At 42.1% G+C, this 12,071-nt stretch overlaps 1 protein-coding gene across 2 annotated transcripts; it reads right to left on the bottom strand.

Annotated features, from left to right (window-relative positions):
* Positions 1-1,116: 1,116 nt before the first annotated feature.
* On the bottom strand, positions 1,117-12,002 carry ARFRP1 (ARF related protein 1). 2 transcript variants are annotated; one of them, XM_068700831.1, is made up of 8 exons: positions 11,866-12,002; positions 10,894-10,993; positions 10,410-10,497; positions 9,833-9,915; positions 9,274-9,355; positions 8,753-8,823; positions 3,530-3,630; positions 1,117-2,010 (listed from the first exon to the last, which is right to left on the bottom strand). In XM_068700831.1, exons 2-8 carry the CDS (start codon positions 10,984-10,986, stop codon positions 1,923-1,925), a joined length of 606 nt encoding a protein of 201 aa, XP_068556932.1. In that variant the 5' UTR covers positions 10,987-10,993; positions 11,866-12,002; the 3' UTR covers positions 1,117-1,922. The 2 variants fall into 2 exon arrangements, with proteins under 2 accessions (XP_068556932.1, XP_068556933.1); XM_068700832.1 differs by lacking the exon at positions 11,866-12,002 and adding an exon at positions 11,525-11,830.
* Between the last annotated feature and the right edge of the window lie 69 nt (positions 12,003-12,071).

The following is a 12,071-nucleotide window of genomic DNA, read 5'->3' as shown; positions in this document are numbered from 1 at the left end:
GTGCCAACTGAAACAATAGCCAGGTACCTTGAAAATCCTTAGGCTTTCAGAGACAGCCAAATGAGGGATTTCCGTTCCAGTTAATAGCCACTGAGTAATATTCTCTTGTACACCTGAAGCTTTCAGCCTTGTAACACATGCAGTGCCCAGAAGAAGTGCCACTTCTTTCAGCAGATGAGTCATCTTGATGTCATCCTCTATGTCCACAGAGTGCGTAAGAAACCTGAGATGGGTTCCTGGATCTACAGAACCTTAATGAAATCTGGGTTCTTGTTGGATCTGCTGTGGTTTAACTCTTCTGGAATGCGGTAGTGACACTTACACCACACAAACTCAAACTCAGGTATTGTGTTTTACCTACTGTTCTAACAAGAGCAAGTAACCGCAAGTAATTTGAACCAGGTACTGGAACCACTTCAACTCTGTACCAATTTTCTTTTCACTAAAATCCCATCTGATTGGTCGCCTAGCCTTCTACTGTCTTAATGTTATGGAGAAGTAAGATTCTGTTTTTCAGTATGAAGTTACTCCCACTAGATTCATGCGTTTAATGACGTATTTTAGCTCCCTTTAATTCCGTCATTAATTCCCTCACGTAAGCGTGAGGGAATTGATGTTCTCTTGCGGAAAAAATCAGCAGTAAGTGGTAAATTCAAGTGGTAAATTTAGCACAAAGTTCTTTGTCAGATGCCAAATACCATATATTTAAACAAATACCACTATCTAACTTGCTCAAACAGAGCTTGAATAATGTACCCTTACTCATATGAACAAACACTCGAATGGTCACCAGCGCCAGGAGTAAATAAACACATGAAGAGCAATGCCCACTGCCAAACCACCACAAAATGCATCCAAGTATTTCCAAAGAGGTACTCGGAAAAATGTTAGTGATATGTCAGCTAAACCAGCTAAATAGGCTACATGAGAAGTGAGCACTGGCTGACGTTGAGAGCTGCCTTCCTGTTCTTTCTTCCTTTAAAAAAAAAAAAAAAAAAAAAAAAAAAAAAACACCTAGAGGGTTAAGCACCACTGTTTCCGAACTTAAACACCTAGAGGGTTAAGTGCCACTGTTTCCGAACTTAAAAGACTCATCAGCTGTTTCAGAAAGACGAGTTCAAAGGAGCAGGAAACTTTATTGCATACTGATTTCTCCCTGCCTAGAGGTTCAGCTTTTGGCCTAGAAATTACACAAAGAGGGCCTCAATTCGTTCCAGTTACAGAAGATGATCAATTATTCTTACAATTAAAGGGAACGCACAGCAGAGAGACTGGCAGTCAAAGCAAGGCAGTGCTTCTGGAGTTCCCGTACTGTTAACACCCTTTTTAAACAGTGTCCCACTGTGCTGTTGCTGGCTTCCATTTACCACAGGTAAAAGTCAGGAATCAACGTGCCAACTGAAAATTGAGTTATAATCAACACTGTCTCTCCCCATTATACAAACGACAGCATAACAGGGACAGTAACACCACCTTTAGTAACCATGGGGCTGGAGCAGCAAGGTGTCTTCTCAGGCAGGAGGGACAGGCGTTCCCCAGACTCCCTCCCCTTTCATATTCACCTGCCCAGTTCCTTCAAGGGAGGAGAGTTCCATGTCACTGGCCTCTAGCCCATTAGACTAATAAACCACGAATCACAAAGTAATACAGTAGAAAATTAAGTCTTTCTCATCTGCAATAAAGTGTGGATTGCCACATAGTCTATGATCTTAGGCCAATGACTTAATATTTGATGTAGGAGATTCGCCCTCCACCCCAGTTGGAATTCTTTGCTCAAGTGTTTTAGACACAGGAAGAGAATGTTTGTCTCCAAACTTAGGAAAGAATCAGGTGTAATAGAAATCTGGTGGACCACCTTCTTTGAAGAGAACACTAAATTCCGTGGAAAGATACTGTCCATTTCTTGGCTGATGTGGAAGTTCTTACGTTATGTCCTTCTTTCTTGGAGGTCGGTGAATGTTCCTCACCACACACTTCACCATCCATTCAATTCCCTCGTTCACTCCTTTGCTAAGGAAATAAATACACAGGGAAGATTAAAACACAAAACCAGGGCTCATGAAGTCCCTAACTGACCACTTACATGAGCAAGCGAAGGGTTCTGCCCTGCACTGATGCATTACTATGATAGTTTCTCATACACCCAAACAATGGGGAAATAATTTCTTTCCATTTGGTATTTACACTTAATCTTTTATTTTTCAGTTGTTTCTCTAAGTCTACATCCAGTTTAGTTAGTCATCAACTCTGTGGAAATGTTGAGATGAACAAGCATCAAACGACTTGACAGTCAGCTGGTTTGAGGTTATTTTGCTGCAAGTCTCAGCAAACTTTTATCACATATTCCAATCCTGGCTCCAAACTTCTACAGTCATCTGTGCAAGGCTGCCAAGCAACTCACTGGCCTGTACAGCTTCCCAGCCAGGACTTCTGCAAGTCTTTTATTACTGCAAACTCAAAATGAAATTTTGAAAGGAAATTCCACATCGATCAAAACCAGAAGTGTTTGTACAAGAAAAAAAAAACACATGAGAATGGTAAAGGTTACATTTCATAAGATTATTATCTAATTGTTCTTTTCTAGCCAGTGCCTAACAATTACCCTTGTGCTCATCATCTGCTTAATGACATTTGATTCTCAGCAATGCAGACAGCAGAGGTTTTTCTCACAGTTTAAAAGGCTTTGCTCACCCCTTTGCAGTAGCTTGTATTATATTACAGCTTTGTTTTTACATTAAAAGAAAAGAAAATTCAGAGCTCTGGATTCAGTACAGGCAGCAATTCAAAGAATATTTCTAGTCATCTGCAACAGTACTTTTGCCTTAATGCAAAAAAGCAGTTTTCACTCAAAGAACTAAAAATGCAACCAGAGTAGTGCAAGACACAACGTGCAATAGTGATGCTAAGATGTTGAGAATTTAGTGGCTTGGTCGAGGTCGTGGTAGGCAGCTGTGTAGGCATGGAGAATCGCAGTCTCCCAAATTTTGGTCTGTTCTAGTCACTGCATCTTAAACTGCATGCTTTTCTAGTGTACAAACTGTTATATGTATGGTGTTATCTACATAACAAAGTTCATCTGCACACCAAAAAATATGAAAGCAAAAGCTTAATTACTCCAACAGTGATGGAACACCCCTCACTGCCCTGGCAGTGTCATGAACAGCTCTGTTTCCAACTGACTTCTTACATAAAAGCTGGGAGCTGTAGCAAACCAACCGCTGCCAGGATTATTTTGTAGGGAAAGGGGACAATAAAGGAGAAGAACCAACAGCTCCAAATGCCTCCAAGTCCCTTTGCTCTGAGTCAATGAGTAGACCAGGCTTGTACATTTTCATCAGGTCTTACAGAAGGAATCTACACGTGAAATTGCTGACTTGATGTGAATGCAATGTTCACAACCACGTGTCTGTCACTGCTCAGAAGGAAGCACAGCTCCCTTCAGTGGTTATTACCCTGTAATTATCGTTCTGCTTGTGTGATACCCTGCAGCTGTTCAGGCAACCAGAACACCATCCATTCCCATACTCACCCAGTAAGAGCAGAGCAGGCTTGTGTCAGGCAGTCTCTCTTCCCGATTTTGTTAATGCAGTCACTAAATGCTGTCTTGATGTCAGGTATTGACAGACAAGTCTGCAGAGGAAATCAAAGAGCTACATTACAAGAGACAGTGACCTTCCAAAATGAATCCTCCTACGTCCACAGTTCTGCTTCAGTCAAGATGGCACAATGTATTAAAGCCCCTTATGCACTAACATAGAAAATCCTTTTCTGATCTCAGTGCTCGCTTGCTCTCAGAAGCCTTGGACAAGCCATATAAGGATTTTAGCTAGCCGTGAGCCCAGCTTTCTTCCTCTCTTTGCAAAGAGATTTTAGCATTTCTGTGAGGCTCAAACACGTTTTAGTCAAATGCCACACCAGATCCTCATGAGTCTTAAGGATTAGTCCATGTGGAAATATACTTTGGAAGTACAGATTACATACAAACAGAAATTCAGTCTTCTCTAAGCCTGGGCCTTAACTCAGCGGAAAGTTGGAAATTAATTATGGCAAGTATTCCTTTTGCAAAATACTGGTTCTGGAGAAATTAGATATAGGAAACTACTGCGAGGATGACTGTGTGATAAACAAGCACGTTTCAGAGCTTATAACTAAGAGCGGTTCTTAAGAAATGGCTTGAGAGGAGTTTAATGACACCCAATTCACCCAGTGCCCTTAAATCCAGACTTGTGACTTTCCATCCTGAAGAATCCATTGGTTGTGCAATTTTTGATGACTGTACTTTCTTATGACCTAAGTTACATTTCAAACTAGCAGTTTCAATTAATAAGCTTGACATCGTATCCAGAAACACTATGTATTTATTGCACCAGAGCCATAATAACTTATTTCAAGATTTCTGCCAAATGGAAAGTGTGAAATTCAAAACGATGACCTGTCATCCATAGGATAAACGGTTCTAAATAAATTTAAAATGTATATATATCAAATACTGACTTCACAGGAGTCACACTGGACTTGGGAGCAGGAATTCATACCAATACGTCTGGAAGATGGGCAAGAGATTACTACCGAATGATCGTTCTCTGCAAGCTTCTAAAAGATGATATTTACTTTTGACACTATACTCACTGCCAAATAAGAAAGGCAGGACCAACTAATTCTTAATTAAAGCCAGAGTTCCAGACAAATCAATTACCCAATAACTGGGGAGGAGTGTTTTTTTTTCTTTTTTTTTTTTTCAGTAAATGACACTTGGCAGCAGGAAGGTTAAACCCCAAAGGAGTGAAACTGAACAAACATTTCCTGAAATATACTTTCATGTGTCACAGTTTAGTGCCATAGAATATTTTTTCCTTGTCTGGATGACGATATGTGTCAGAACTTTTAGAAAGGAAATCTGAGAAAAAGCATAGGAAAGGTAGAAAATAATGGTGCAGAGCATTGCAACACTGTTCTTTACTTCTGTTTGCAAAGCAAACGGGCAATGAACTTCCCAAAAATCACCAGGAAACCTGCACATGTCCAGCAGCACAGCAAACCTGTCTCCTTCACCTTGTCACCTTTAAGACGTCCACGTGTAGCTTACAGCTGCTGTAATCATTTTCTTTCCACCCTAATCCCTCCCAGTCCCTTCCCTTTCTCACTCCCTGGTGCACTGGTGGCCTGCTCTAACCTCCACGAAGCTGTCCAGCTGTTGATCTCCGTAGGGATTTCTTTCAGGAAGGGTTTTGCTTGAAACTTTGCACCATTTACATTTGCTGTAGTACGATGTCACTGCATTGTGACACTACACGTGTCCTAAGGCACATTTTTTTCCCTGTGGGATGAAGTACAGCAGCACTGCAGAGAGGACAAGGCCACTGAGCTGATTCAGAGAAGCTTTGTGTTACTGTTCAAGGGGAAGCCATGGGCTGGAATCCTGTCTTACAGCTGAGGAGGAGGCAGCTTGCCCATCATTTCAACAAGGAGCATTTGAGCTTCTCGTGCTTAGGAGAAAATGTCATCTGTGGCTTCTAAGTTCCCCTCTTCTCCTCCTCCCTGTCTCCATTACAATGTATTTATTTACAGATGTGTTTCATTTCCCAACTGAAACCACATAAGTCAAGAGCAAACTAGGCAAACGGGATCTGTGATAACATAAACAGCATAACATTACAACAATAAAATCCACAGATGACCTTTCTGGAGCAATGTTATCTGCCACACCAGGGAAAACTCACAACTCGAGGAGTCATACTTCTATCTCAACTTCCCCTAAAGAATGAACTGTAAATCATCTTTCCACACAGGCTCTTCAAGGCATAGTCTATCTAGCCTGACCTAGTCTGTGCTACATTTTTTTTTATAAGCTTATTTGAAATTAAGACTAATTTAGCAGGGAAGCTGTAGTATTTCGTAAGTTGGAACTTTGAACGGCCATTGTGCAGAAGGCTTATTTTCTAACACCTGCACCATGAACATAACACTATGAGACTTCAGGGAGAGGCTGCCAGTCACCGTGACTCCTTCAGTTTTTCAAAGACACAATTCCTTCCATCACTCTGGGGATTTCAGATTACATTGCCAAAATTTATCTTACAGCTAGGAAGGCAATGCTTCCTGCCAGAGAAATCACACAACACTTAATTTTTTACATAGACTATTTTCTAGCCCACTTTTTCTACTATTTTTAACAGTATTCCAAAATTGGTCATTCTATCCCCAAATTTTAACTGTTCATTTCACAGCTCAGAAATACGGAGCTTGTGGAAACCTTTAAGCAGCTGTATTCACATCAAAACAGCAACGGAAAATTCTTATTTTGCAGCTTTCTCTGCAGTAAACAGTAGGCAGAGCAAAACCACCTGATGTTTTCAAAAATGGCGCTCTGACTTGGGAGCCCACATGAAATATTAGATATCTACGTCCCCAGCAAAGCTGTAGCTCTCTTAGAATACAACAAACAAAACCCTCCCACAACACACATTTGACTCAGTATTTGAATGAATTACAAAGTGATCTAGTACTGAAGCCTCTGCTAAACACAGAGCACATTCCTTGTATGAGAAAATTAATCTATGTTATTATCAGGATGTTAATTTTTTCCTAGTCTGTGACTGTATTCCACTCCCTGATACGACCACACACCACTCAGGCAGTGCTGCATGGATGCATTCTACTCTAGCTGTGACTATTAACGGAGGAATTTTCTTTCTACGAGGAATTTAGCTTCTGAGCCAAAAAAAATCTTACACTTCATGATTTCAGGCACTGAGTCCGAATTTTTTTAGCTTGCTGTCAGGAATGTAAATCTCTGTCACAATTCTGATACATTTCACCACAAGAATTCTTCTGGCCTTTAAAGATGTAATCAACGTAAACTATCTTGCATCCACAAATACCAGTAAGGTTAAGACATCATTTATCTTCCCTCGCTATGATCCCTGTTAAAACAGAGGAACCGTGGGGAGAATCCTCTGTCATAATTACATGTCTGGAGATCCAGAGCAGAAAAATCTCTGCCAATGATAATCCTGCAATGGGCGATTTCCTTCCAGGGGTCTTCACTTCTGTTCGGTCAGTGGAAGAGAAACAGACCTTCCAGTTTCCTAAACCTTGCTTAAGAGAGCTTGAACAATTATTCAAGAATAATACACTATAGTCCATTTAATATTTGTTACAAGCATCGGTGTCCCTTTGCTCTGTGTTCACTTGATCGTTCTCAGAAGTACGCTCATAAATATGGAATTTAGGTATTTCTTGGAAACAGATCTACCTCCAGCCAGTATAGCTTTGCTGATCTCATCACAGGTCTGTGACCAAATAAAGGCAGCGAATCTGCGGGCTGGTCTCGGAGCCTCTAGAGGGGGCAAGGAGTCATTCATAATTTTTATCCTGAGAGCCTGTTCCAAATACCTCTTTCTAGTCATGTAAATAAGTCCATTTGTTCATTAGCCCAGCTAGGGTGCCAGAAGAGCTGGCCCTTGTAGAATGCCCACAATAAAAAAATGCATATACGGCCATAAGGAAAACTGAACAGCTTTCCAAGTCACTGCATGTAGCTTAATTCTCAAAAGCTAAAGGTGAGAGTGCTGCTTACATCTCAGTGCTATAAAGCTGCAGTGTGGCACGGAAACATGAGTCAATATTCTAGGTTCCACATAGAAAAGATCATTAATTTCCCCAGATATCAGAGTTCACAGCAATGTCAGGAGCAGAAATCAGGAGTCCTGGCTCTTAACCTCATGCCGTCTCTTAAGTGCAATTACATTTATTTTATTTTTACGGCTAGTTAACCTTATCATCGTCCAAAAGATCTATTGTGTTGTACAACAATATAATGAAATCCTCCTTTATAGCCAAAGCGATTTCTGTGGAACTCCCAAGTACTTCCCACAAGTACACTCCCTGAGATAGGTGTAAAGTCCAGAAGCTGGGAAGCACTGGCACACTTTGGAAGAGATCCTGATCACAGCCCTACAGGCTGGCACTCCAAATTCTACAGAAAGCTTCTAGCTCCATCTAGAGACTGATCTCCCAAACTGCAGTCCTGGAATTCCAGTACAATGCATGAAAGGAAAAGGAAGTAAAAGACGGGAGATACCACGACCACTTCAGGCTCTCTCTTCCCTTTTTCTTTCCCAATTCTCTTTCCCAGTGCTGGGAAGGGCAGGGACTGCCCTGGGTGCATCACCTAATGATCACACCACAGCACCCACAAACTGGTCGAGTACAGTTTTACAGTTCTGGATATGCTAGAAAAAAATATTAAATTATTTTCCAAGAAAAAGGCATTAATTGCCAATTACTGCTGTCTGTGAGGGAACGCTCCACAACAAAGAGAAGGTTTCACTGAACAGATGTTATCTGATTAAGGACGATATTTCTTCACATACATTTGCTGTGCTGTTACTAGGTAATAGCAGAGCAGCATAAACACAGTTCACTAAATATTGTTTTGCTGAATAAACAGGAAAAATCGCTTCAAGACACCAAGTCACAGCACGTGAAAGCCCTCCCATGGCTATATCATCTGCTTATGAAAGGCTGAAAGCAGCTGGGATGGATGTCTCTGCAGCAAGCTTACCTGTGCCACTGGGAAAGTGGTGGAAGAGAAAGGAACAGAAAACTAAACTCAGAGCAATTACTGCCAGCAGCAGCAAGGTGCTATACGGACCAGTCCAGGAATGTCACCTACATTTAACGCAAATGCAGAGCCCAACTTCTCAAGGCCAAGTTGCTCATTTAAGAAGCATGTCTGCAATAATTTTACCTCTACGTCCTGCTTGTTAGCCAACACCAGAATGGGAACTCCTTCCAGAGCTTCACTTGTAATCATCTTCTCTGTAAAGCAGAGAAACAAAACCAGAGATATTTAGCCAGTTTTGGAAGACAAAGTTGCATAAACATAAGACATCTCTTGCCTGACGAAGCAGGAGGCTCCTCCTCGTCTTATAGTTTCATTTGTAATGTTCAAAGCACTTTACTGAGAATTAAATAGATAGTAAAAACAAAATAAGGAAAAATTCCAAAATAATTAATGTAAGCACAAAAAGTGATTCAAGGTCACTATAGGCGATGAAACCAAGTCTTGTGCTACAGACCAGACAGACTTCCAACACTTTTGCCTCAGAAACACACTGATTTATTATGCAAAGGTACAGAAGTACTACCAATGGGTCATCAACAGGCCACACGGCGTACTTCAAGCACAAGGAGCAGACAAAATAGCGATGAGAACTGTGCCACAACGCATGATGAAATCACAGTGCAGCTAAAATACTGCGTACTCACCAAAAGCTCTTTTAGATTCGGAGAGCCTCTCCTCATCAGTGGAGTCAATGACATAGATCACTCCATGAGATTCAGCGTAATACTGGAAGGATAACAGGTATTAGTGTATGGAGCAGCTAGGACCATTTGTTCCTCTTCTAGATTTTTTTAATTTGGTAAAATTTTGCTAAGCATGAAAGAGATCAACCAGTCAGAGCCAGCTGTTTTCATCACGTATGTCTGGAGAAAAGAATGTTGGCACACAAAACACGTTGCCTGTTCTGTTTGCAGCCCTACTGAATGAAACAGGAAAAAACACACCTGGCCCCTCACCCCTGAAAAGCTCCTCTCTGCCACCACAACCCTCATACACAGGTTGGTAATTGCTGTCTGTAAGCAACAATGCAAATACTAAGCACAATCCTTGCTAATCTTGCACTGATACACTTGAATCTCCTAAAAAAGTTGTTAATGCTGAAGACTAAGGTTACCAACAAAACTGTATGATTATTAAACGATCATAATTCTGCAATTCTGAAAGAGACAAAAACATGTATCAAAGAAAAAACACATCTCCAACCTTGTCCCAAAGAGACTGCAGCTCCTCCTGGCCTCCCAGATCCCAAAACATTAGCCGAGTTTTGCCAACATCGATAGTACCAACTAGAGGGAAAGAAGGAAAAAAAAGCAATCCAGTGAAATCTGAAGGTGTTCCCTAAAGCACCAACACTTGCACATCCCCCTAAGAGTGCTGGCATGGCACAGTCTTCTCGAGGAGCAAATCACATCCAGTGCTACTTCCAACAACAGAACTATACCTTAGCAAAAAATGACCATTAATATCAGACAGAACTGTGTCAGTGCAAATAACATCAGAATCAGGCCAAAGAACTCCAGTAAAATTTAACTTAACCTCTGAGCTTAGCACTGATGTGGGATACCTGTTTTTATTTTATTTTTGTAAGGCTTTGAGTTTTCTTTCTCAGAAGCTAAGCAAGACAACTTTATTCTCTCACAAAAAGACATGGGAAGCTGTGAGACAGGACCTCCATTTCCAGGAACTACTTTGATCTTGTCAACTTTTAAACACCTCAAACATCTAAGAATCAGCTGTTGTCTAACTGTGAAAAAGCTGAAAAAAATCCAGATTTACTTACTGTTTAAGCCTACAGTGGTTGTGATTTTGGATAAACTCATCCCTTTGTAGTTCTTGTTAAATCGAGTTTTAGTTTGTTCAAGAAACGTCTGAAAAGGAACGTGAAAAAGTATTTACTCTCAAATATTTTACTAGCTTGGGAAATTCTACCCCAAACCTGCCTTTTTGTTACTGCAGAATCCTGTTCCAACAGATACTGCCCTACCTTGGAACAAAACACTCTTCTTGCTCCTTATTTTAGCAAAGCAAGAAGGGATCACGGGTGATTACGGGATTATCAAAGCCTCAGCTCCACACCCCCCCCCCCAAAAGATAATGCTGCATTTGAATACATGGTAAAAGTTGATTCTTTGGGGGTAACGTCACTAAAATAACTCACATTCCAGATGAAGAAACACTGACCTGCCTGTTGCAAGTTTTATCTTTGGAGGACGGGGATGTTTAGAATTGCATGCGATCCCATGCAATCGGTGATAAACACTCACCGTTTTACCAGCATTGTCCAAACCAAGGATCAAGATGCAATACTCATCCCTCTGGAACATGTATTTATAGAGCCCAGACAGCAAAGTATACATCCTGCTCCTGCAACAAATACCAGGAAATCGTTAACAAACATGATCATTAAGGTCATTTCCAGAAACCTTTCATTTCACAACCTAATTTCTTCCCAACACAAAATAAATAAGTTATGCTTTTTTTTTGTTTGTTTGTTTTTTAATCAGTAACCTTTATATTTATGGCAACCTCAGGAAAATCACAGACCCAGGAGAGATCATATTTGCAAACGCGTGCAGGTGAGGGATGATCTCCCAGGGAGCTCAACCTCTGTTCCACCTCACAGCACACAGCGCCCTCGGTGAACTCTGTCCTCAGTTCAAAACTTTCTTATTTGCTTTGGGGGCTAAAAGGAGAGCTAAAGACAGACTTTAAGTCGTTTATAGTTAATATTAGACCTGCAGAAAGAAGGAAGGCGATGGGACACAGCCAGGAGCAGAGTTTTGGGCAGGAGCGAGCAGCTCGGCGCCCTCACACCTCACTCCTGACCCCTGTGACAGCGCCGTGGGCTCTCAGCAGGCCCAGCACCCTGTGAACCCCCCCCTACCCCAACCTTACCCTCCTGTGAGCGCACCCTCAGCCCCTGTGGTGCTGTTATCTCCCAGCACCACACAAAAAAAAAATAAAAAAGATGAATTTGCATCGCCAAAAGCGCAGCACAACCCAAGGCGACGCCTACACGGGCAGCAGGCGCTGCTGGGCCCGCTGCAAGGCCCACACCGGCTCCGGGCCTCTGCGGCCGGTTACCGGAGGGGCCCTGAGGCCAAAATAAAAAATAAACGCTCCAAAATAAACATAAACGTTAAATAGACATTAAATAAACATTAAATAAGCATTAAATAAACATAAAACAAACACGGGCCCCGCCACCCCTCAGGGCTCAGGGCCCGGCCCCTCACCGGGCTCCGAGGCCGCCTCCCGTCACCCGCCGCCTCCGCGCTCCCCCTCGGTACCGGCCGCCGCCATCCCTCGCGGGGCACTCTGGGAAGTGTAGTTCAGCCACGGCAGCGGGGGCTGGGACGCGACGAGCGGTCGGACTACAACTCCCAGGATGCTCAGCGCACGCCGAGCGCGCAGGCGCAGAGAGAGGGACGGGGCAGCCGGT

Source organism: Anas acuta, chromosome 16 (genome assembly GCF_963932015.1).
Source record: "Anas acuta chromosome 16, bAnaAcu1.1, whole genome shotgun sequence".
Classification (NCBI taxonomy): Eukaryota; Metazoa; Chordata; class Aves; order Anseriformes; family Anatidae; genus Anas; species Anas acuta.
The sequence above is the reverse complement of the archived record's forward strand: the minus strand, read 5'-3'. Positions and strand labels throughout refer to the sequence as shown.